This window comes from Trematomus bernacchii, unplaced genomic scaffold (genome assembly GCF_902827165.1).
Source record: "Trematomus bernacchii unplaced genomic scaffold, fTreBer1.1, whole genome shotgun sequence".
NCBI classification, from domain to species: domain Eukaryota; kingdom Metazoa; phylum Chordata; class Actinopteri; order Perciformes; family Nototheniidae; genus Trematomus; species Trematomus bernacchii.
In genome coordinates, this window is record NW_022987689.1 from 41,867 (window position 1) to 68,784 (window position 26,918).

At 41.7% G+C, this 26,918-nt stretch overlaps 2 protein-coding genes across 2 annotated transcripts in view; both read right to left on the bottom strand.

The window, feature by feature from the left end:
* LOC117488549 (chemokine XC receptor 1-like) overlaps positions 1–21,403 on the bottom strand; it is a gene marked incomplete at its 3' end in the record, with an annotated part of 55,061 nt that extends 33,658 nt beyond the window's left edge. Inside the window, exon 1 of the mRNA XM_034137537.1 lies at positions 21,385–21,403. The remainder of the gene's footprint in view (positions 1–21,384) is intronic.
* Positions 21,404–22,618: 1,215 nt separating this feature from the next.
* Positions 22,619–24,517, bottom strand: LOC117488751 (chemokine XC receptor 1-like). The gene is made up of 2 exons (XM_034137825.1): positions 24,442–24,517; positions 22,619–24,262 (listed from the first exon to the last, which is right to left on the bottom strand). The coding sequence occupies exon 2, from the start codon at positions 24,247–24,249 to the stop codon at positions 23,230–23,232; it is 1,020 nt and encodes a 339-aa protein (XP_033993716.1). The 5' UTR covers positions 24,250–24,262; positions 24,442–24,517; the 3' UTR covers positions 22,619–23,229.
* Between the last annotated feature and the right edge of the window lie 2,401 nt (positions 24,518–26,918).

Consider the following 26,918-nt stretch of genomic DNA (forward strand, 5'->3'; position numbering starts at 1 on the left):
CTCCACCATTAAACTCAAATTCTGCACATGTCTTATACTATCTACATACATAAGAGTATAATTAATATATATATAATATCAGTTAAAATAAGTGCTTCAACACAGTTAACATTGCAGGAAAGCAATATATTAGACGTTAAGTACTTTGTCAGGCTTAATATTTATCTGTAGATAGATACCCCCAAAGCTTTTTTCTTATTTGAAAGAAGACCTTAACCTAAAGTATTCTTTAATGTGTTAATAAAGGTTAATTAGTTTGTCTGTTTTGCACATCCTCATATTAATATCTTTGTACATCAGGCACTAAACTGTTTTATTGTAGAGATCACTTACAGTATCTTCTTGATTTTTTATATTCTATATTTCTATCATTGACCTTCTACTTTCCCCCTATGAAAGTATGTACTCTTAATATTTTATTCATCAAATAACATTATTCAACAAAAATAACATTATTCAACAAAAATAATTAAATAACGTGCTTTAACCACTAGGCGGTGCACACAAGGTACACACAGTATACTAATAATAACTTTGTATTATTAGTGTAGGACACTTATGTATGTATAACATCTGAAGATGTGTAGTTTTATTCATGTTTTTACATAATTGTACAGGATATTGCTATATTATTTCTCATGTTTTACTTCTACACATTAATATCTGATTTGTAAAACATCACAGACAGAAAGGTATATCCGTCATTTAATGGTAAGCTATTGAAATTGTGATTCCATAGATGTGTCTCCCATCACCCAAATCCCCTGACTATTCTCTCAACTCAGTATTTACATTCTTATATTCAAAGAAAATCAGTAATATCTTTAAAAACTACAAGTCCTTTTCTATCAGCTGTGCACCGTTATGGTGTAAATATAACCTATCTACCAATTGGATCAAATATAAAAGTCAGCCGAATTAGTATTGATACTGCAAGGAGACGTATTTTGTGAAAAGAAATGTAAGATGTTGTTTAATTGTTGATATATTTATGATCCACGTCACGTATTCAGTTTCGGCGGCAGTTCTTCCTGTTTGTCCAGAAGTCTTCTCATCAGGGCTCTATAAATAAAGAACTACGGCAGATGTGTAATATTTAATGCAGCCGAACCGTGTATTACAATGCCGTTATGTGATGACTTTCAAAGAGAAAAGCAAGAACACTCGGAATAAAGTATTATTATTTTTTTTTTTTATGTTTTCAGATTTCACATCGCATAAACACCATATCCCAACGTGCATTGCGGCTAAACCATCCAATCAGCGAGCTGAGGATCTTTCCTACGTCTGTTTCCGGTATTGTTCCTGTAATGAGAGTTCACATTTATGCTACATTGAAGGGTGGAATTGACTACACATCTTCAGAAACATAATTTGCTTCAGATATACTGTAACTCATAGCAATATTGTAACCATTAAGAAAAGCCAACTGCATTAAAAACCCAGTTAACAAACACTAGGTAAAGTATTTTTCCTTCAGTAATGAAGATGTAATTCCAATGTAGACACACCTGGGGTCGCTGTTCAGTCTGTTACGCTGAGCCATGCATTGTCTGGAATGTAAAAGGGACGAAGAAGACAAAGTGAAGTGACTACTTCCGGTTCCACATGAAAACATTCCCAGTGCAAAAACAAATTGCTAAATAAAAAGATAAAACACTGGCATGTAATTTACGTTAGAATAAATAGAATGGTTTTGAATAATAGATGAGAGTAAAATCTACGTCACTTTACAGCCCCACCCACTTTTGGGGAAACCAACGCTGTCATTTGAACGGCGATCAAGCCTGAAGCCACAGAGCTCTTCTGTTACGGGCCGTCTCCACGGCAGCGTTAAAAAAATCTTGGAGGTGGGCGTATCTGAGGCTTGGGAATTTTTTTGCGATCAACCAATCACATGAATCTCCCGCCCGCGACATATGAAGCCAAAAAGCCCGAAGTAAACTGGATATAAACTCCCCAAAACAGGCGAAAACATACCACTGTCTCTGCCACCTCCCTCCATGCCTGGCTCCTCCGGTTTATATCCCGGTAGGTCTGGTCATAAAGCACCGGGTGATTGATTCGCTACCGCTAATTTCTCCTCCATGTTTTGGAATATGAGGAAATGACCTGCGGTCTGTCTCTCCCAGCATACACGCCGTTTGATTGGCTAGAGCTTGAACTGTCAGATTTGCGTACACGGCATTTGATTGGCTGACGCTTCCTCCTCAGCTTCAAAAGTTGAACATTGTTCAACTTTGGATCTTGAAAATCCTGAGAATCTCCGCTCGCCTGCCCACAATGCATTTCGGCGAAAGCGAAAAAAAGTGACGTCACCCCATTCAAAGTGAATGGGCAGAAGCGTTTCAAGATTTTTTAACGCTGCCGTGGAGACGGCCCGTTACTGTCCTTTCTTACAGAAACACGTAACTCTGGATTTGTTTTAATGTTTGAGGTGCAATAAATGACACAGCAGCTTTTTGGCATGATAAAACTATTATTTTCTGCCTCGCTCATGATTAGAGCCTCGCCTATACTGATTTTAATTTAACCATATATCGAGCCCGATTCTCGATTTCAAATGTGTGCTCTAAAATGATATTTATAAATGACTATTATCATTATTATAAGCAAGACAATAAATGGCAAAGATATGTAGAAAATAAACGTATTTAAGATACCTTCATAACAAACGTAACGTGGGAGAAAATATGTTTCTAGAAGATATGTAGAAAATAAACGTATTTGAGATACGTTCATAACAAACGTAACGTGGGAGAAAATACGTTTCTAGCTAAACGTAATTGAGAATGCAGTTTAGTTCTGTGGGAACATAAATTTTAGGAGACAGGGTTGGCTGAGGACGTGGGCAGAAGCAACATTTATTTGATCCACCCAAAAAAGCTGTATCAGTTTAAGTGTACGTTATTTAATGCTAAATATAGCGATTTTTTCAGATGGGCCTTCATTTTTGGGTGGACAAAATAGGTTTTGCTGCTGTGCTGGTACTCCTGTCTCTCCTACTAACTGGGGTCGTGCCAGCCGCTGTCTTCTGGAGGTTATACACTGACTGGATAAGAACCTCATACAGCCCCACTTCAAAAGACCAGAACTATCCCCTTAAGGGCAGCTGTTGATGTTCACAACAACAAAAAACGCATGCAGATGGTTGTAGTCTGTAGCCAGCCAGTGGTAGATCTGGCTGTGGTGGAGCATGGTGGTGGGCAGCGGTGTGACTTCTAGCTGCATGGTGACGTTCATATGACAAGGGGACTGCCAGCTTGAACTTTACAGAGAGCAGAGTCCACTAGTGGCACCTCACAGGGATACGTACGGTGCAGAAGCAGCAGTGAAGTCCTTGTAGATCCCTGGCACTTTGAGGGCAGACAGATCCAGCACCTCTCAGCTCTCAGAGACATCAACACATAAACTATTCAGTGTGCATAGCTTACTTTCACATAACTACTAATCTCTCACTTTACTTTCTCTGACATTGTTCTCTGCTTTGGATTGCGGACATCCCAGCCATGTGCTCTACCGGGCCTGGTTTTACACACTGGGTTTAAGCAAGATATAGAAATGATGAGATGATGTGTGTATGAGACATGATGAGCGTGTAGTTTTAGTATTTAATGACATTATTCTCAGACTTGCCATAGTTCTTGGTTTGTACCACTGCTGCTCTGTACAGCTGAGTACTGGGGACCCACTGGGAGTCATGTGACTGGAGCAGGAGAGTAACACATGTCACACCTGCAGCCATGATGCTCCAGCTCAACGGGGGTAGAGTCTTTCAGCCCCACCTGTAAGAAGAGAAACAAAATAAATACGTATTCAGTTTGCTTTGTATTATTTCTTTTAGGGTAACATTTTGGTTTAATAACATTGTGCTATTTTAAGGAGTAAATAAGAAGTCATCTTTTTTCCTAAATGTTTTCTACTTACAACTTCTTATACATACTGATATGAATTGATTTACTTGTATACTATGAACGAAGAAAAATAACTCTTTAACAACAGAACAGGAACAAAACACAACTGTGACCTCTGTGCAGCACACAGAGACCAGTCAGTCAATTTCTGGGGAGTAGCTACCTTGGGCTAGTTATATTAAAGTTTATGTTTTACTATTGGCTGTGTCTAACCTGTCTAAAATGAGCCAAATCCCCAGGAACATGTTTACCTGTCTTCATGGACCTGTAGCATAACACCCTGACACATACAAAATACAAAGTATGTTCATTAAGAATGCACATACTGTCCCTCCTCTGTCTTTCAATGTAGTCAAACTTGTTGAAGAAAAACAATAAGTTTAACGTTACAGAAATAAAAGCTTAATTACTCACCCTCCTAATTGTAGACGTAACTTCATAAGTACAACTTGAAACATTTCTCCCGCTTGCTGCTGGGTGCAGGTGAAAGTAGGTCGACATTTCTGTTTACATCGCTGACATTTGTCACAGGTAAATCTTGTAGGTATCGCAACAAATATGACATTGTCACACAGCGACAAGCTGGACACTGGATTGACCAAATAACTACACACTCTTATTTACATTTGACACGTTATTCAAAACCAACAGCCTGTGTGTTGTTTGCTAAACACTGCCACTGAAATACCACACTCAATTATCAAACCCGTGCCCCCAGAAACATGTTAAAAGCCACGTAACCAATTAGATCACTTAGAAACCTGAGCTTGAACACTTTGTTGTGCACAACAATGGAGGCCAATTTTGGAGAGAGAGGAAGAGGTAAATGCAATATACTGTATTTTGTCTTCAGTACCATACAGTAACTATGTTCATGTCATCTTCACTCTCAGTAAAGTCATTAGGCGCGTTCACACCAAGTACTTTGCAGTACTTACTTCCGGCACTCAGTGCCCCGGCACTTTTTACCCCAGGGCACTAAGTACCAATCGCGTTCACACCGGAGTACTTTTCCCTGAGGGAAGATTACGCAAATGAGTCGCTGACGTCACTTCTTCTTCTTCTGCTTTGGGTTTACTGGCAGCCCACAAACCACTTCACGGAGAGTACAGTAGGTGGCGGTATGCACCTTAAAGTTGTTTGCAATCCGCTACAAAAACAAGAGAAGAAGAAGAAGAAAAACTTCCCGCGTATACTGCGACGCCCACCCACTCGCTGTACATTAGGCGTCTGTTGTTTACCTTCCGACCTCAGACATGATGGAGATGGAGTCGACTGAAGTTGTGCTGTTCGTGCTCATGTTATACAGCTTTGTAACTGAGTTAATGCAGCCTGAGCAACTTGCGTGCAATAACAAAACAAGCCGAGCACGAGTGGTGGTGGAGAACGCTTTTGGCAGACTGAAGGGCAGGTGGCGGTGCTTGATGAAAAGAAACGACTGCAAGATGGACAAGATCAAAATCCAGGTGGCAGCATGTTGCATATTACATAACCTTTGTGAAAGTAATGATGAGTACAGGGACGAATGGACTGCCTTACCGGCGACCCAGCTTGATGGGCCAGCGCCAGCCATTGCCGAGGCTGGGGGGCAAGACACGCGCACAGCCCTTATGAGGCATCTGAACAGCGTGTAAATTGTACATTGTAAACATTTTGACAATAAAGCTGATCTTTTGTACAGTGCTTTTGTTTCTCTCTTTTATTTTCCAGTCAAGACAGGCAACATTACAATAGTGTACAGTGTGGCAATATAATAACAATAAACTGTGCCAGGTGTGTTGTATGCACAGTAAATAGGCTCAGCAGCAAACCCACCTTTATTATTTATTATATATATATCTTCCTGAGACCCACTGCATCCGTCTGCCATAAACACTATGGAAACCTACATGTTAGTTTTGGCCCATAGTGGACTCCATTTTGTGTTGTGTAAAATGCGGGGGGGAATTAAAAGTTTGCAAATCCCCATGTCCTCCTCAGAGGATAATCATAAAAACATTTAGTTTTAGGTCAAATAATATTTAAAATGATATAAATTATCATATTTGTGTATGTGCCCGTGCCATTCCCCCACAAGGTTGCAACATTGATGATAAATAAATGACAAATAAAGCTTTGCCAGTTTATAACCGATGAAACATGATGGTATCAGAATAATCACTTACATGTGATGTATAGGATGCTACACAGGTCACTAAAGATAAAGTGTCAGGAGAAATAAGCAAGATACAGGATCTGTTTAATCGCCATGTAGGTTCTCTTTATTGCACTCTCAAGACATAACAGTAAATAGAAGTTCACATTTTTAATGTAAATAAAATAGAAGTTGTACATGTAAGTTAACATTATCAATATAAAATAAAGTGTCAGTTCTATCAAGACTATATAATAACAGTAATAACAATAATATAAAATAAACTGTCCCAGGTGTAGGGATAGGCTCAGCAGCATAAATCAAATCAAATCAGGTTTTATTTATAAAGCACATTTTAAAAGCGATTTTTGGTCGAGCCAAAGTGCTGTACATGTAATAAAAAACACATTACTACAAAACACAATAAACAACAATAAATTACAACAGATATAACTATAACAGATATAAAACACACGGAAAAGTCAGGAGTCATGCTCCGCTCTAATTAGAAGGCCAGAGAGAAGAAGTGTGTTTTTAATGTGGATTTAAAAACCCCTAGGGTCTGGGCCGACCTCACATGGAGGGGCAAAGTGTTCCAGAGCCTGGGGCCAGCTGCTGCGAAGGCTCGGTGCCCTCGGGTTTTTAGCCTGGTCTTGGGCACTACCAGCAGCAGCTGGTCAGCAGACCTTAAAGCTCTGGCTGGGGTGTAGCGCTGGAGCAGTTCAGTTATATAGGCCGGAGCCAGCCCATTTAGGGCTTTAAAAACAAATAAAAGGACTTTAAAATCAATTCTGAACCGAACTGGAAGCCAGTGTAATGAGGCCAGAATAGGGGTGATGTGGTCGCGCTTTTTGTGACCAGTCAGTAAACGTGCAGCCGCATTTTGGACTAGCTGTAAGCGTTTAATTGAGGCCTGGTCCATACCCACATACAGAGCGTTGCAGTAATCCAGTCTCGAGGTTATAAAGGCGTTGATAACCCTTTCCAAGTCTTTAAAAGATAAATACGACTTGGTTTTGGCCAATAGTCTTATTTTAAAAAAGCAGGATTTTACTACGGTGCTAACCTGCTTGTCAAATTTAAAAGTGCTGGTGAATGTCACTCCAAGGTTCATGACCGAGGGGAGGATGTTTTTTTTGAGAGAGCCCAGAATATCAACCGGAGAGGCTGGAGGTTGCGGTCCAAAAAAGATGACCTCAGTCTTGCTCTCGTTGAGGTTGAGGAAGTTTTTGCTCAGCCAGGATTTAATCTCTGCTAAGCAGTCCATCAGCTGCTGTAGTGAGTGTGTGACATTTGCTTTTAGAGGCAGATATATCTGTACATCGTCAGCGTAGCAGTGGAAGGGAATGTTATGTTTTGTGAGTATTGAACCTAGGGGCAGTATGTACAGTAGGAAAAGGATGGGGCCCAGAATCGAGCCTTGGGGAACCCCACAGGTAAGAGGGGCTTTGGCAGAGGAGAAGGCACCTAGCTGTACCGAGAAGCTACGGTCTGTCAGGTAGGACCTGAACCATGCAAGGGCGGAGCCTGTGATGCCAGCGGACTGTTCAAGCCGTGACAACAGGATGCTATGGTCCACAGTGTCAAAGGCAGCTGTCAGGTCTAACAGCACCAAGACAGCTGGGCTGCCTGAGTCGGCGGCTAGGAGCAGATCATTAAAAACTCTTAAAAGAGCTGTTTCAGTGCTGTGCATGGGTTTTGAAGCCAGACTGGAACTTTTCATGGATTCCATGCGTGGTTAAAAAAGACTGCAGCTGGGCGTAGACTACTCGCTCCAGGGCTTTTGATAAAAAGGCAGCTGGGAGATGGGCCTAAAATTTGCGAGAATGGAGGGGTCGAGATATTTCTTTTTAAGGAGTGGCTTAACCACGGCGTGTTTGAAGGCAGCTGGGACACATCCTGAGGTAAGAGAGGTGTTTAAAAGTAATAAAATACTTGCTCCAACTGATTCTAAAACATCTCTGAGAAGGCGAGAGGGAATGCTGTCTGAGGTGCAGTTTGTCGGCCGCAGGTGCTTGACTACATCCGAGAGAGAAGAGAGGGATACAGGGTCAAAGTGGTCGAGGACAGCAGGGCACAGAAAAGGAGCAGGATCTGGGGTAGCACTAGTGTGGGCTAGCCTAAGAGCAGATACCTTTTCAATAAAAAATTTAAGAAACTTATCACAGAGAGTAGTCGATGGGACAATAGAAGAAACATCACAGGGATTAATGATAGAGTTGAGGACATTAAAAAGAACCTGAGGTTTATGGCTGTTTTTGGAGATTAACAGAGAAATGTGCTCTGTTTTGGCTGCTTTGACTGCCGTCTGGTAGTCGGAAAGGCAAGCACGAAGGATTTCTAGGGAGACATGGAGTTTATCCTTTTTCCATTTTCTCTCTGCACGCCTGCAAGCGCGTCTAAGATCATGAGTACAGTCATTGAGCCACGGCTCTGATAGAACTTTGGCGCGTCTAAGCGTAAAAGGAGCAACAGAATCCAGTATTAGTGTACATGTCGAATCAAACATGGAGATAAGCTCATCAGCATTAAAAGCACAGTTCACATCTAATTTACAGATCGGAGAAGCATTAAAAGCATCAGAGAACTGTGAGGCAGTCAAGGGGTTAATCGAACGCAGACGACGCGCCGGGGCACGTGATTCGACTCCTGCGGAAGGGATGGTGGTTGTAAACAGAACCGGTAAATGGTCTGAGATACGCGTTGCTGCACATATTTCATCCACAGATACAGACAGTCCAAATGATAATACTAAGTCCAAAGTGTGTCCTTTTTCATGTGTTGGGCCAGCCACGGACTGAACGAGACCAAAGGAATCAAGGAGATTTAAAAAGTCCCTAACCAGAGGTTTGGACTCGCAACACACATGGACATTGAAGTCTCCGGAAATCAAAACACGATCATATTTCACCATGATCCCGGACAGAAAGTCAGAAAAGTCATTTATGAAATCCTTATTACACTTTGGCGGACGATACACGACTGCGCAGAGTATAGGCGAGGCCGGGTTCAGTTCAAAGAGCTGCAACTCAAAGCTGGCATAGCTAGATACAGGGTGAAGCATTCGGCATTGGAGGTTAGCTCTAAACACTGATGCTATGCCCCCACCATGGCCAGTGGCACGGGGGGAGCTGAAGAATGTACAGTCAGGAGGAAGAAGTTCAGAGAACGGTGTATACTCGCCAGCGTGGACCCAGGTCTCCGTCAGGAACATAAAATCCAGTTTACGAGAGGTGAAGAAGTCGTTTAGCAGGAACGTTTTGTTTGCTATCGACCTAGCATTTAGCAAAGCCATGCAAAGTTTTCGCTCCGGGCTAGCCGAAGGTGTAGTGCGTCTCAGCTGACGAAGATGTGCATGTTGAACGCCGCGCGGGCCGGGAGCAGTCAGTCGGGCAGGAGGAGCTGCCAGCGGGCCCCTCAGAGTCCGGAGCTCCGGAAAAACGGGGCGAATCCACCGATCCCTCACTTGGCGTGCAGCAGGAGGGCCGTGACATCCGAGGCGTGGATAATTCACGGAAGAAGCCGTCAGGTATGCCTTCAGATGGACCAGTGCACCACCACGCTTTCCCCGTCGTCGAAAGCGCTTTCGGCGAGGCAGGATGCAGGGCAACCTGCGCAGGTAGGTGGGGATATCCGACAGTAGAGGGAGGGGAGACGATTTATGGTTGCCAGATGTCGGTTTGGGCAGCAATATCAACTCCAGTGAGGGTCTGAGGTGGAGGAGAGCTTGGCGATCATAAACTAGCAGAGCAGAGACATTCTGACAAACATAAAACAAAAACAGGACAGCTAAAGTTAGAGAGCTTAGCGAGCGGCGAGCCGACACAGGCGCCATCTTGAATCACGTCACGTGATTCAAGATGGAGCATACACACCTTATTGCAAAGTTGTGTGTCAGTATTAATAAAAACAATACAAAATGTAGGCTCAGCAGCAGACATTGTTAACAGTGGCAACTATAGGGAGGAAGACCTGTTGGCTTTCACTAGCTGGGAAAGCACTTCCAGAAACCCATTCTGAAAAGTGGTTTGTCGCTCATCCTGCACCGACACTTCATCCTGGTGCTCCTGGCGCTCCATCTGCCGCTTCAACACTTCAGCCTGGCGCTCCATCATCGTGAGCATCTTGTCCTCCCGTTTCCTGGGCCTTGGTTAACAGCACCATCTGATCCCCGTGCATCGACTCTTTCACCACGGCACGCCGGTCCTCCAATGCCTCGACGGTGTCAAAGAAATTCACATCCCGTGCCCGCTTTCCTAAGAGGGAAAATAAGCAAGATACAAGATCTGTTTAGTCGCCATGTAGTTTTACAACATACTAGGAATGTGTTTACTAGTCAACATTGGACAGGGTGCAGGCCGGGACAAGACAGTGTACACAATGCAGGTGTATAGTAGAAGATAATATAGGATCAAATAGCATAAAATATATATATATATATATATTAGGGCTGTGCATCTTCACTGGTCTCACGATTCGATTCGATTACGATTATCCTGTCAACGATTCGATTCAATTCGATATCCCGATGCATCACGATGCATCACGATTCATACCAATGCGTTGCATCCTCAATTTTCTATATTACTGCACATGGCTTATTTTTCATCAATGCATACATGCAGTAAATACATATGAACTCTCTTTTTATTATTTAGAAAGTGCTTCAGAAATCAATAACATAAATGTCTTGACATTAATTTATAAACCAAAATAAATAAATTGTATAGGTCTAGCCTCCCTATATCTGTGTGTGAAGTTGTTCCATCCTCAAAAACAAAAAACTAATGCTTCTGCAGTCTAGCTGCAGCTTCTAGCAACGGTCTTCTGTTAAAAAAAGGACACTGAATGTCCTGAATGTGGCATCACACACAGGACTTGAGTCTGAACACAGCAGACAACAGGAGTATTTACAACAGCATATACAAACAAAAATACTGCATGTGGGTGCACACTTACATTCTCTGTCTTACTGTTACATAAATCCCATGAATGTATGAGATTAAGTTAGCTTCATTATATCTCAATCAGTGATTAAGTGAATAATAAAGTTTCTATCGGGTCACTATCAGCCTGTCACTCATTATTTTCAGGGAGGGGCCGGGGTTTGGAGGAACGGAGAGGAGACGTGATCGCGGAAGCTTTTTTCCTCCTGCCTTCACAAACTTTACACATGTATATATCGTCTGAAAATTGCTAGAGGACATTCATACTCTGCAATCCAAGACTTAATTAAATCCACCAAAAACCTGACATGATTGTAACGCGATTATTTTTGAAAAACATAAATCCTTGTGTCTCTGAGCCGCAGCGACACGGAGTGATTCAGAGCGGGTCCTTCTGCTGTTGGTTCTGGACTGGTGTTCTTGTGTTGTTGGATAAAGCAGACTGCTCCGTGTTTGGTGTTGCTGTGCCGCTGTGCCGCTGTCACGTCTGTTCCCTGATCTCTGCATCACCGACCGATTTGATATTAAAGTGACAGAAAAAAAAACGTTATAGTAAAGCCGCGGCCGGAAAATCAGGAAGCAACGTTACTACGCTATAATCGATTATCTTCCGTCACTGCATCGATACCGAATCGTCCACGTCCGCATCGCAATGCATCGTAGAAACGATTATTTTCAACACCCCTAATATATATACACACCAGTGACGTGCGGTGAGGTTCATGGCTGGTGAGGCACTGACTCACTGAGTCAGATTTACAAATATTATATTTTGACCTTAATCGAAATATTCGGTTATTTTCAAAAGCTTTTTTAGTCTGATGCTTCGATTCATTTTAAACAGACCGTTCAACAAAAGGATACCCAACATCTAAATATTGGATTGTTCTTTCTTAGTAAGATCCCATTTTCATTACAAATGTGCATGGTCTTACCTTGACTTGAAGATGAAGTCCATGCTATCCTTCTGGACAACAATCTCTATTACTTTTTTGTAAAAGTCCTCCTTATCTTCCTGTAGTTTCAAAAGTCTAGTTTGTTGTTTGCGTCTACCGTCTCTGCGTAGAATTACAGTAGCAACAAGAACCTGTGGGCTCACGTGCACCCCCTTCAGTGCGGCAGAGGTTATGGCTGCCTCCCCTGGTGCTTTTTTCATTGCCGTTGTATGATGAGACCAGCGAGCCTAAATATCATATATACGTGAAATAAGTTATTTAGAGACTATGGATGGCGAGGATAAATGTAATAAAGGGATCTACAAACATTACATTGGTGACCTACAGTGAGATGGGAACAGGCATGCGCTTAGGGCCCGCTTTCCAGCCAGTTTCTGTGGGGTGACGCATTCTGAGGTGAGGCAGATCTCATCTGTGCCTCACCTTACCCCACAGTAACTGGCTTGAGCGCGCTCACAAAATAAGTGCCCGCGCTAAATTAGTGCCCGTGCTCCAGCAAGTTACTGTGGGCTTACGAGAGGCAGAGCACGTCCCTGCCTCACTTCTCATCGCTCCCGTAGCGGAGCTCGGCAAATTTGCTGATTTTGACTATAAAAAGCGATTGGAATCATACATAAATCACACTTACAACACAGATCAGTGGAGACATTTTATTATTATTACTATTTAGTTTTTCTTTTGTTGTTTTTCCGTTACATTGGAGTATGACAGGTGAGGCTCTGCCTCCCCTGCCTCCCCTGACTGCACGTCGCTGATACACACACACACACTGAGTGTGTGTGTGTGCCGCTCAAAGTGCCGTTATTTATTGTTTTGTATTTTTGAAGAGTGCTTCATGTATGCTTGAACTTTGTTTAATGTTGTTGAGGCAAGTTTTCTTACCGGAAGTCATGTGACCTCTAGCCCGGATGTTTACAATGTTTGTGAGAGAGTAAAAACGGCGCGAAAATGTGTAAACGCCGTCCTAGGCGAATACGTTTTCACGCTGTTTCATAATTGTACCAAGAAGGAAATAAACGTGATTGTGAACATCAGTTCGATGCGTAACGTTCTTTCAAGACCAAGTTACAGTGTGTGTACCTTTGCGTTTGGTTGCTGGTAAGGTGGACGAGCAAGCGCTGTGATCTGGAAGGGAAAGCTCGCTTGTTTCCAATCCTGAGAGTTGTCCAGCCTCGCCTGAAACACACGATTAGTGCCATGAGTTAGTGAAGCAAATTACAGAAACACTGCACAGTTATTCACAAGTCAAAACGTTTTCATAGCGGCCGAGAATATCTAGCTAGCTAGATGTTATTAGCTAGCTCGGGGCCGGTGTTAGCCAGTTCAGCCTAGCATGGCTAGCTTGATCTACTGAGCAAATAAAAGTACATCTGAGACCATTATTGTGCAGATTAAAACCCCAGTGCATGTAGTTGATTTTACCTTCGTCGTGGTCGTCATCGTTGGCCACTGAATCCGCCGTTTGAGCGGCCTCCCACACCATCGTGCCCGAATCGAAGGTCGATGCTGTCCCGGAGAAAAGGTCTGTGGCCTAGCAGAGCATCCAAGCGCTCGTGCCATTTACTGGTCTTCCGGTCGTTACCACTCTTGTTATAATAGTCTTTAATTTGTTTGTAGTCCTGCCTGAGTTTCTTTATTTTTAGCCGGTATGCCGTGGCGCTGTGCACGATTCCCAGGTCGAGTGACTTTTTCGAACAACGCTCGAACATTTTGGAGTTGGGTACTGGCTTCAGTAGCATTCCCTGGGTCACGTCCTCGGCGTAGATTTCCAGAAGCGCCGACACCTCCTCATCACTCCACCGCTTCGATTATTTATTGATGCTTGCCATAACTGCTTTCAAAACAAACTACTCTCCGTTGGTGCGCTGGGTTTTTGTTGCGAGCAAATAAAATGGCGGCTCTACAAATCATTTCAGAGTTTTACATGGCCTGCATGTCTTTCTGTTGTAACTCAGCTGTCAGCTTTTTAGCTGTTTAAACAAACATCAAATTCATAATATAGACTAGTTGGACAAAATCATGGTTAATAACTGTTCCATTACTGTGTGAACTGTTTTAGGGGTCGACTGTATGAGATATCGTTCTCCCGCTTGCTGCTGGGTGCAGGTGAAAGTAGGGCGACAGTTCTGTTCACATCGCTGACATTTGTCACAGGTCAATCTTGCAGGTATGCAACAAACATGACGTTGTCACACACCGACAAGCTGGACACTGGATTTGCCAGACTTCTGGGTTCCAGGATTGAACTTTTACAGCATTGCCATTATATCCTTGTGTCTTTTATTTTGAAATATGTTCTTTAACTTCCGGTCCACCGGACTGCTTTTCTTCATTCTTCAATACAAAACGGAAAATTGAATGAAGTTGTTATCAAACACCAAAACGGGACCGTTTTTTTTAATTAGGTCTTCTTGTTATCCGTTTTTTTATTCAAACAACAAAAACGGGAAAACGGCTTTGGTTTCCCGTTTTTTCGTTTTTGATTTAAAAGGAAAAAAGGCTGGTATTTTTGTTTTTTTGGTTCAAACGAAAAATCAAACTAACAAAGCGTACAGACTTTTTTTAATGAGGTTTTCTCGTTATCCTTCTTTTGAGTCAGACAACAAAAACGGAAAAAACGGCTTTGGTTTCCCGTTTTTTCGTTTTAAATAAAAAACGAAAAAAGGCTGTTTTTTTTCGTTTTTTGCCTTTTGGTTTAAACGAAAAATCCAACTAACAAAACGTACACGGACCCTTGAGGCTAAACAAATAATGATAAACTCATTTGAAAGACCACTCGCCATGAAGCACGATGTCGCTGTAAGTCCAATGGAAACGGTCCGATCGTCCCCCAAACTTCGCTTGTATATCACCGGTCCAGCCCTCAACAGCTCTACGTCAATTATGGGGTTTCTTCAAATGCCGTTGTCATGGCAACACAATGCTCGCCATGAAACACGGTTTTCTCAGTACTTCAGTGAAAATGTTCCAAACGGCCCAAAATGTCACAGGTTTGGTAACGATGCAGCCATCAACGCATCTAAGCATATTATGGGGTGTCATCAAATGCCGTTGCCATGGCGAAAGATCATTCGAAAGAGCACATGTTCAATGCAAAAAGTGACCGTAGATAGATTACTTCAGTTGCAATTTGGCATATATAAAAAATAAATTAAAAAAAGACACGTTCTCTCCTCAGCTCTGTTTCTGAAGGGCGGGGCTCCCCTCCCGACACACACACGAGAGCACACACTCACAGTCAACCCAAGACAATGGTAGGGGAAACACTGCGTTATAATTAGGAAAGATACCGTGATATAATTGTTTCATACCGCACAGCACAAAAAACAAGCACAAAAAAACTGATATTTTACATGCAATATTTTAACACAATGCCTTATAAATGAATTAATTTAATTACAATTCAAAAACGTCACATTTAACTACATACTGATGATATTTATGGGCGGATTGTATATTTTCAAACATTGTAAAATAACACAAGACGATATTAAAAAACATTTCCAATAAATGCTGAGTAAATTTGCAATACCCTCAACAACTTAAGAACACTTTTGAATTTATTCAAAGGGTGATGCTCTCACTTGGCCATAAGTCCCTTTAACCAAAACCAAAGGCCGCATTACACAGAGGGACTCAGATTGTTTTTGTATAAATGTGTACAATGTGTACATTTTTCTGATGAAAGCACAGAAGTCAGCCTCTCAAAATATGTTTGTTAACAAAACAAATAAAATGTGATTATCATTACCATTTAAATGTCTTGTTTGTTACAACAGCTTAACATTTTGAGTTCAGCTTACTTGAAAATGTTGAGGCAATCGGTTTCCTGATATTACCCTAGTAAAGTGAACTGCTTTGACATGTACTGTAAGGTTCACTTTTTATTATGAGTTGTGCTAATTTAACATAACTCAGATCTTTAAGTTGTCTAAACCAACTTTTTATAGTCATCGTAATGAATGATCTTGAGTTTGGTCTACTCAAGTTTACTGTAATGATATAAGTTGCCTGAACTCAGTACTTTTAATTTGAACAACTTACAATGAATGATTAACTTTACTTGGAAATGTTGAGGCAATCGGTTTCCTAACCTTTTTTAAAGTGGACCTATCATGCTATATTTGAATAATATAGTGTAGGACCATACCTATATAAGGCATATTTATACTTTTTTTTTTTCAAAATACCAAACAGATCATGCATTTTAGCCATGCCTCATTTTGCTCAATTTGAAAAAAATTTGCTCTGGATTTGCAAGGGCAGATTCAGTGAGAACAGCACCATCTACTGGCCTGGCATATGTACTACAGCGTCTCCAGCGCTTTCGAACGGCAATGACCGTGGCTGTCTCCTCCTGATTGGTGGAGTTGGCCCAATAGCCGTAGCGCCACTGTCCTGACGTCAGGACAGTGTTCAAATCTGGATCAGTTTTTATCAGATCCGTTGCAGCCCCTTTTTTAGAGATTTGGGTATGGAGGAAAATAGAGAGGGTTGTGTTTTCTGACACTTGGTGAGTTCCCTGGAACACCATATTCATGTATAAAAGACGTACAAAAGTGCATTTTGCATGATAGGTCCCCTTTAAGTAAAGTCAACTTATTACGATTTATAGTGTACAGTACAATGCATAATCAATGTATCAACATGAATTTGAAATCACATGAACATTTACCAAATGATACAGAGCTGATTCTTTGTTTTTTTAAGCACAAAACTTGATTGGAAATTAAAAGGGGAAATAAATGGAATTGGTTTACATGTTTGAATAAATAGTGTACATCACATATCATTTTTAGAACCATCTGGAGCATTGCACCACCAGCCTGAACCGTTGACACAATGCAGGATGGATCCATGGCTTCATTTTGTTCACGCCAAATTCTGACCAGCAGCAGACATGGAGATTTGTCAGAACAGGCGCTGTTTTTGAAATCTTCTCTCCAGTTTCTGTGAGCCAGGAGTAAAACCTGTGTGTTCTCCGTCTTTTTTTGGTTAATCTTAACATCATTCCAGTGAAGGCATGATGTTAAGATTAACCAAAATTGGTGAGGTGTATATTGTTGATGTTCTGCTTTTAAAACATAACATAGAAACAGCAGGAAGGAAGGATACACTCCAGAAATATCTTTTCATCTTTTTTATTGTAGCATGGAAATAATGAGGATGATGATGATGATGATGATGATGATGATGATGATGATGATGATGATGATGATGATGATGATGATGGTGATGATGATGGTGATGATGATGATGCTATGTTCAGGCAAATAAAAACAATTTTTTTTACAAATTCCAATTTGATCACAACAAATATATATAACATTTTGAAAATAAATAAAAAATGCAGTGAAGAAGTGTTTCACATATTATCCACAGTACAATGTATCAACATGAATTTGAAATCACATTAATATTTACCAACTTGATTGGAAATTGAAAGGGGGAAATAAATGGAATTGGTTTACATGTTTGATTAAATAATGTACAACACATATCATTTTTAGAACCATTTTTAGAACCAACTTAAAAAGCTAATGAAGCTAAATTAACTTGCATGTGTCACCCTGTCCCAAATCTAGGATAGCTAATTTAAAGTTCTCCTATCATGCTATCTTTAGGCATATATTATGGGTCTCAGATATATAAAAATATATAAAAAAACATGTCTATGATGCGTTTTGCTCAAAATACCAAACAGATCATGCATTTTAGACATCCCTCGTATCCCTCTATTTCAGCCCTGTTAGAAGTGCTGATTCTGGGTCTAAAGCTTTATAAAAAAAAAAATAAAAAAAGGGGAGGGGGAGCTTATGCTGAGTATCTGATCAGGAGAATTCTACCCAGATACAACTAAATGCTGCCGTGATTAAACGCCATATCATGTTCAAAACCACATTAAGGATTATTTCTGAAACAGTATGGAGCTCAAATGCTTTTTCTCTTGCTGGTTTACCACAAGGTGAGTACCTTTTTATATCCTGATTTTTTACACTTAGGCTCAATCCCAAACCACTCCCTCGACCCTACCCCTCCGTGGCGGAGTGAACTCCGTCTGTAGCCACACTCGCAGCTCAACGAGGCTCCCTCCTGTCAGATGGAGGGAGTAAATACAGCGGCAAGCTTTGGGACAAACTCCCCTCTCTCCGGCAGAAACAGGAAATGCCGTAACTGTATGTAACAACGGTTTCAAATCAGCATCTCTTAGACAAAAAATGTAAATTAATAACTCAAATAAAACTCCAAACATCTTTCATTGTGTTACTTTTTTGTAAAGCTCTTTTAGTTTTAAACCTGATGTTTATAAGCTTCTTAGTTTTTGCGACAGTCTGTAAATATACACAACTTTATAATAAAATGCACACATTTACCTTTTTCTAGACTAAACACAGGTATGATCCTAAGTTAAAAAAATATGAGGTTATCATGAGGTTGTTAACATCGCAATTTATCAGTGGATGTTTGCTGGAACTACTTGTAAACAGGGAGAGACCGGTCTCAAGTCAGCACCGATGCAGACTCGCTGTTTGAGGGCTTGACAGCCCACTCCCCCTCCACACCGCTCCACACTCGTTGGTTTGGAACAGCACTTAATGTGGTGGACCCTCCACGCGAACGCGCAAACGGAGGGGTAGTGTGTAGGGGTAGGGTGTAGGGGGCGGTTTGGGATTGGGCCTTACTCTCTCCAGTACAGGTTAGCTCCGAGTGTGAGCGATGCTTGCTAATGTAAACAAAGACCATATTACTTCCAAAACACGTCGCGCATTGTTTCTGATAGCGACGTTTCTGATAGGGCCGTGGGTGTAAAGCCAGCCCACATTTCCGATATTACGTCATGTTGCCAGCAAATCTGGATCAGCTCCGTTGTACCCCCGTCTTTAGAGATTTGGGTACGGAGGAAAAGAGAGAGGGTTTTGTTTTCTGACACTTTGTGAGTTATATCTCTCACAGGCTCCGCCCTCTACTGGATTCTATGGGTACTCCCATGTATCCTATCCGTGCACGCATTCCTTCACTGAGACTTTCCTAGACGTAGCCGGCCCCTGGGCGGGCCTACCTGAATGCGGCCTCGCCTCCTCACTGCCATCCCTTTCTCTTCAGCGAAGCAGCATAAGTAAGTGAGTGAAGAGAGACGGACAAAGAGAAGAAAAAAAGCTTTTTCAAGAAAACGAACAATGGACTCACCTGTGGAGCGCCCTTGTCCTTCGTGTCCGGGCTCCATCGAGGGTGACGACCCCCATACCCGGTGTATCGAGTGTCTGGGGTCCGACCACGCGACGGCTAACCTGCCTCCATCAGCAGTCTGCAGCGCCTGTCGATTATTGCCTCGCTCCAGCCGCCTTCAGAGGTTGGTGCTGTTCGAGGGGTGCTACGTCTTGCCGGTGGAGGACCCAGAGCTCGACGTGGTGGAGATTGAGGACCTCGAGCAGGGAGTGCCCTTCGTCTTCGCCATCCCAGCAGCCCGGACGGGTCCGGGCGTCGGAGAGAGGGACGATGATGAAGACACCTCGTCGTCCGGGATCTCCGGTGACCGCCAGGAAGGCCATCAGCAGAACAGGTCTGCACGTCAGGACTTCTCGGCGGTAATGGCTATGGCGGCAGAGCGTGCAGGCTTGCCGCTCCCCCCACCAGTACCTCCGAGGCCGGAGAGCCGTCTGAGTCAAGGTTTTTACGGCCCGGGCCGTCCAGCACAGCCGGCCTTCGTTTCACCCCCCCTGCCAAACATCTGGCAGGGGAGGCCACGTGGCGGCAGCCACTGAGAACGAAGGCTCCGGTGGCTACTTGGGTGGGAATCCTCAGAGTGGAGGGCCACTCGGACACGGAGTGTCCCGGTGTGCCACCACTGGAGGATAGCCTAGCGGCCCATCTGCTTCCGCAGACAGCTGGGTGGGCAGAGGGGAGAAGGCCCCTGCCCCCGCTGTCGCGTGACCGCGAAATGCTTGAATATCTGGATAAGTCGGCCAATGTGTTGGAAGTGTCGCTGATTTCCCTCAGCAGGACACTCCCGCCCCCCCGTCTGAGGACGGGAGTGATTATTCGGACCGCTGCGTGGGTGATGGCCCTGACCACCGTGGCGTCGCGTCACGTGTGGTTAGGTTTGACCGCACTGACCAGAAAGGACCGGGATGATCTCCTTGGGGCCCCCGTTGCCACGGAAGGGCTCTTTGGATCGATAGCCTCGGTCACCCAGCGCTTCAACCGCCTGGAGGGAGAAAGGGCACAGCTCAGCCGCATGTTGCCGCTGGCTCACCCTCAGGTCCCTCCGCAAGGGGGAGTGCGCCCGGCGGTGGTAAGGCGCGAGAGAGGCGTCGGGTTAGAGCTCCGAGAGCGCCCTCTGCCTTCGCGGTCCGTCCTGAGGTACCGGGTCAGTACCGGCCCCTGCCGGGACAGACTGATAGAATCCGGCGGGCTCCTGCTCCGGCGGGCTCCTGCTCCGGCGGGCTCCTGCTCCGGCCCTCGCTCCGGTTCCGCCTCGATTCCGCCCAGCCATTTTTTAACGGTAAGGTTTTTGATTATTGAACAGTAACATACCAGTTATTGTTCTGTCCCTCCAAGTCGGCACTCCGGCTATCGAGGATGGACCCTTCTCTCCCTCACACCAGAGGAGACGGAGGCTCTGAGGCTCGACTTTGCGGCTGCGGGTATAAAATATCGAGCACGGACTCACACCAGGTCTGCTCGTCCTGCCTTGGGCTGGAACATGCCCGGAAAGCTATCGACGCCCCCGGTTCGTGCGGACACTGTGCCCGCTTCACCGTCAAGAGCCTCTGAAACAGAAATGCTGATGATCCATGCAGCTGCACAGCTCAATGCTGCAAACCTCTGCCTCCGTACTTTGTTTCTTGGCATGTTGTGCAGCACCACAGTTATGAAACGGTCCACAGTCATGGCAGTCAGTAGAATGATGCTACTGTTCAAACCAACAATCTCTGTCACAGCCACAAATGTGCACGCAAAATTACCAAAGACCCACTCCTGCAGCAGCAGAGAGAAGGCCCAGAATGGAAGTGTGACTGTGATCATCAAATCAGAGCAGGCAAGGTAAAGGACAAATAGATATGTGACATTTTTTAAGTTCTCATAGAGAAAGAGGACATATAAGAGGAGGAAGTTTCCTATGATACTGAGGATGAAGATCAAAATGTATGAGTAGATTTCAAAGGTTTCCAAGTCAAGCAGCAACTTAAAGACTTCAGAGCAGTAGTTTTTACCTCTGTTCACTGTGGAGTTGTTGAATGCCATTGTACGTTGTATTCTGGGAAACATAAGCAGAAAACAAAAATGTGCAAAGTGTAATTATAAGTGAGAAGATGACCCTAAGTTTTAAAAAGTAATTCCTAGAAAAACAGAACAATATGGAAAACAATTATATAGTTAGAACATCACCATTAAATATGGAAAGCAATTAAAGTAAATATTAAGCAACTTACCCTGAACAACGACTGTCACTTCATGTGGTGAGTTTCCCTGTGACGGAGAAGTTGTGTGATATAAGATCAAACTAATGAAGAAGCTCCTCCTTTGGTTTCACATAATCAGAGGTGATGCATCATCATTACAGTTTAAGAATGAATATATAGGTTTACAAAAAATGGTGACATGTGTTCTACTTTTCTAACATTATCAAAGAGCAGGAAATAGACACTCCAGAAATATCTGTTGCTCTATTTTATTGTAAAGCATGAAAGTGATAATGATATTATTATCAAAGAAAAACAAACACATTTCTGTTACAAATTCAACATTGTTCGAAATAAAACATTTTACTTTTGTGATTGCAAGAATCTTAAAGGTGACGATATAAACAACTGACATAAATGGTTTAATAGGAAAACATAAAATAAAATGCAGTAAAACACAGTGTCTCACATATTATATGCAGTATAATGTAATCTATGATCAATGTTTCAATAAGAACTTGATTTCACATAAATATGATCAAAATGATACGGAGCTGATTGTCCTTTTGTAAAAGCACAGTTTGATTGGATATTAAAAGATCAAATAAGCGGATTTGGTTAAAAAGTATGGTTAGATATTGTAGATTACATATAATGCTTGGAACAATTCATTTTCTTACAGAGTCAATGGGTTTATTACAACAAATTCGAGACAACGTCTACTCTGGGATATGACTGCTTATACTGCTGGTATTCAAACAGTGTTCAGTTGGTGTGTAAGGGCCCAACATGTGCCAACAAAATATCCCAGAGAGCATTGCACCACCAGCCTGAACCGTTGACTTAATGCAGGATGGATCCATGGCTTCATGTTGTTCACGCCAAATTCTGACCAGCAGCAGACATGGAGATTTGTCAGAACAGGCGCCGTGTTTGAAATCTTCTCTCCAGTTTCTGTGAGCCAGGAGTAAAACCTGTGTGTTCTCCGTCTGCTGTATGCCCTCAAACTTTAGCATTTAAGTTACTGCCACCTTTCTGTCAGCTTGCACCACTTTATTCTCCTCTGACCTCTCTCAGTAATAAGAGAGCAAACTAATGAAGAAGCTCCTCCTTTGGTTTCATATTAATCAGAGGTGTTGCTTCATCATTCCAGTAAAGGCATGAATATTTTTAGATTAACCACAATTGGTGACGTGTATATTGTTGATGTTCTGCTTTAGAACATAATCTCGAAACAGAAGAAAGGAAGGATACACCCCAGAAATATGTTTTGATCAATTTTATTGTAGCATGGAAATAATAGTGATGATGATGATGAAATGTTCAAGCAAATATAAACACACATTTTTGACAAATGATATAACATTTTGAAAATAAATGATGTTCTGTTTTGTTTGCAAGACTCCTAAAGGTGACAATATAACAACTACAGTAACAACTGAGATAGATGATTTAATATGAAACCATTAAGTAAAATGCAGTGAAGAAGTGTTTCACATATTACCTACAGTACAATGCATAATCAATGTATCAACATGAATTTGAAATCACATGAACATATACCAAATGATACAGATCTGATCACATGTACTTTTTAGAACCATTTTTGGAACCAACTCATTTTTAGAACCATCTTACAAAGCTAATGAAGCTAAATAAACTCTCATGTGTCACCCTGTCCCAAATCTAGGATAGCAAATGTAAAAAGAATACTGAGAAAGCGTAAACTGACATGTTAGGTCTACATTTATAGAGACTTACATTAAAGTAGTCCCCTTAATATCATTATGGAAATGTGAACACTATAGGTTAAGTTAGTTCAAAACAAATATTATACCAAGTATTAATTGATGTTTTCATTTTAGCGATGAATGTTTAGCTGCAGGTTGGTTCCAACACAACAGCAGAGCTTTGTGCTTTAAAAGCTACGTTCTGCTTAACAGAAGAGCCAGTGGTTCTCTTTCTGTCTCTCACCCTCCTGACTTTCTTGCAGCTAAAAAGATCCAAAAGATGCTTTCGCCACTTTTCTGAGAGCATATACAGAATAGGGTTCATGACGCAGTGAGAAGCAGCAAGTACCAGACAAATACTATAGGCAATATTCACACGTTTCCTTGCATAACAGCTTTTAGGTTTATAGAAGGACTTGATTATAGACATAATCACGTAAGGTACCCAGCAGATGATGAAGGCAGCAACTATACATAACACCACCACTACTGTCCTGTGCTTTCTTCTGTTTGAAGCCTGCAACACTATCTTGAGGATGGCAGAATAGCAGAAAACAATGATGGATAACGGAAAGAAGAAGAGCAGAAGCACTGCAAGTTTAAAACCATAGTGCACATAAGATGTCGAACACACCGAACGACCATCCTTCTCTTCCACCGTGACTCTAGTAGCAGCATATACAGAAACAGAAATGCTGATGATCCATGCAGCTGCACAGCTCAATGCTGCAAACCTCTGCCTCCTTACTTTGTTTCTTGGCATGTTGTGCAGCACCACAGTTATGAAACGGTCCACAGTCATGGCAGTCAGTAGAATGACGCTACTGTACCTACCAACAATCTGTGCCGATTTCACAAAAGTGCAGGCAAAATGACCAAAGAACCAGTTCTGCAGCAGCCGATCGACGGCCCTGAATGGAAGTGTGACTGTGATCATCAAATCGGAGCAGGCAAGGTTCAGGACAAATAGATTTGTGACATTTTTTAAGTTCTCATAGAGAAAGAGGAAATATAAGAGGAGGCAGTTTCCTATGATACTGAGGATGAAGATCAACATGTATGAGGAGCCTCTCAAGGTTTCCATGACAAACACCATCTCACAGTCTTCATCTCTGAACATGTAGTCTTCATATTCGAAGTTCACTGTGGAGTTGCTGAATGCCATTGTACGTTGTTTTCTGGGAAACATAAGCAGAAAAATGTAATTGGCAAATTGAGCAGATGTCTTTAACCTTCAGTAAAATGTAGTTTTAAAAAGTAATTCTTAGAAAAACAGATCAATATGGAAAACAATTATATAGTTAGAACATCACCATTAAATATGGAAAGCAATTACAGTAAATATTAAGCAACTTACCCTGATCAACGACTGTCACTTCATGTGGTGAGTTTCACAGTGACGGAGAATTGTTCAATAAAAGAGGAAACTAATGAAGAAGCTCCTCCTTTGGCTTCCTATTAATCAGAGGTGATGCATCATCATTCCAGTTTAAGAATGGATATATATATTTCCTAAAAATGGTGACATGTGTTCTACTTTTCTAACATTATCTAAGAGCAGGAAATAGACACTCCAGACATATTTGTTGCTCAATTTGATTGTAAAGCATGAAAGTGATAATGATATTATTATCAATGAAAAATAAACACATTTCTGTTACAAATTCAACATTGTTCGAAATAAAAAATTTTACTTTTGTAATTGCAATAATGTTAAAGGTGATGATATATACAACTGACATAAATTGTTTAATAGGGAAACATAAAGTAAAATGCAGTAAAACACAGTGTATCACATATTATCTGCAGTATAATGTAATCTATGATCAATGTTTCAATAAGAACTTGATTTCACATAAATATGATCAAAATGATACGGAGCTGATTGTCCTTTTGTAAAAGCACAGTTTGATAGGATATTAAATGTCACAACTGAAGTGGGCCAGTTGAAGTTAGAATTTAAATGTCACAACTGAAGTGGGCCAGTTGAATTTAGAATTTAAATGTCACAACTGAAGTGGGCCAGTTGAAGTTAGAATTTAAATGTCACAACTGAAGTAGGCCAGTTGAGGTTAGAATGTAAATGTCACAACTGAGGTGGGCCAGTTGAAGTTAGAATGTAATGTCATAACTGAAGTGGGCCAGTTGAATTTAGAATTTAAATGTCACAACTGAAGTGGGCCAGTTGAAGTTAGAATTTAAATGTCACAACTGCAGTGTTAATTTTGGCAGCTGTTTTTGATTTAGTCTTAGTCTTAGTCTTTAGACGAAAATGGTTATTAGTTTTAGTCACATTTTAGTCATTTCTATCCTTCATAGTTTTAGTCTAGTTTTAGTCTAGTTTTAGTCGACGAAAACTCAAAACGTTTTAGTCTACTTTTAGTCGATGAAAAATTACATTTTAGTCAACTTTTAGTCAAAATGTTTTCTCTCTTTAAACCAATTCAGTTAGGCAAATACAGGTATCTGAAATTGTAATCAAGGTGACAGCATCAAGTGTTGAAATTCGTAAAGCAACATTTCACTCTCTTAACACTTTACTTGTGTAATATCTAGGGCTGGGTATCGTTAAGGTTTTCTACGGTACTACTAGTCTTATCGATACTGCTTATTGATCCGGTACTTTAACGGTATTCTTGTATTTACTTTTTGTTATTTTTTAAAGGAAAAAACTAACAAATTGTTAACCGAATTAATTGCTTTATTTAAATGTGAAATAAATGAAAAATATATAATTATGTTAAAATATTGTAGGCTACTGTACTTGAGTAAAATGTTGAGGTACTTGTACTTTACTGGAGTATTTAAATGTTTTGCTACTGTGTACTTCTACTCCACTACAGTTCATAGTTAAATGGTGTTCTTCTACTCCACTACATGTATTTAATACCTTTAGTTACTTTACAGATGTGGATGAATGATGTGAAATATAATCAAGTGTTAACTCAGACTTTAGTTCCACCTGGAGTAAATCCACAAGCTACCCTGCAGTATACAAAGTCATTCAAACTAGCTGCACCTTTACCAGCTTTGAGAACACTTTAATGATCAATCATTATAAAACATATCATATATTATTCTGAAATGGACCAATCTGCACAATGACTACTTTTACTGTCGCTACTTTCACTATATTTTGATGATCATACTTTGACTTGAGGAACTCTTTCTACACTATGGTATTTTTTTACTTAGCTACAAGATCTGAGTAGGCTACTTCTCCCACCTCTGCACACCTGATGTGATAACGTTACTCGTAATTGGGGCAACAGAGCTACGAGTTAAGGAAGTCGAAAATTGTGCATTTCTCCGATTGAATATGATGCCTTTTGGCCGGCTGTTTGGATAGACTACTCGTGTCAACGCGCTAACGCGAAAACATGGCAAACAAGCTTTTTCCACATCGAGCCTTGTAGAGTGTCTCCGTCCCCGGCAGATCTCTGTGTGCCGCTGCAGCGTGTCTGTTAGGCCCCGCCCCCCGCACACACAGAGAGAGACAGGGAGATCGCTCTTCTGGAGTGAAGAGAGCGGAAATAATGATATTGCAAGTTAGAAATGTAGATGCATTTTGACAGACAAGACGGGCAATTGGGGGGAAATACCCTGCATTTTGAATGTCCGATAGTCCACCATTAACACCTTAGTCCCGTCTCGTCTCGTCAACGAAAACTAAATATACATTTCGTCAAATTTTCGTTATCAAGAATCTATTTTTAGCTCGTCATCGTCTCGTCTTAGTCGTGTAAAAAAGGTCGTTGACGAACATTTTTCGTCATAGTTTTCGTTGACGAAATTAACACTTCAACTGAAGTAGGCCAGTTGAGGTTAGAATGT

Coding starts and splice junctions, on each gene's coding strand:
- LOC117488751 (XM_034137825.1), bottom strand. CDS start 24,249: ATGGCATTCAGCAACTCCACAGTGAACTTCGAATATGAAGACTACATG.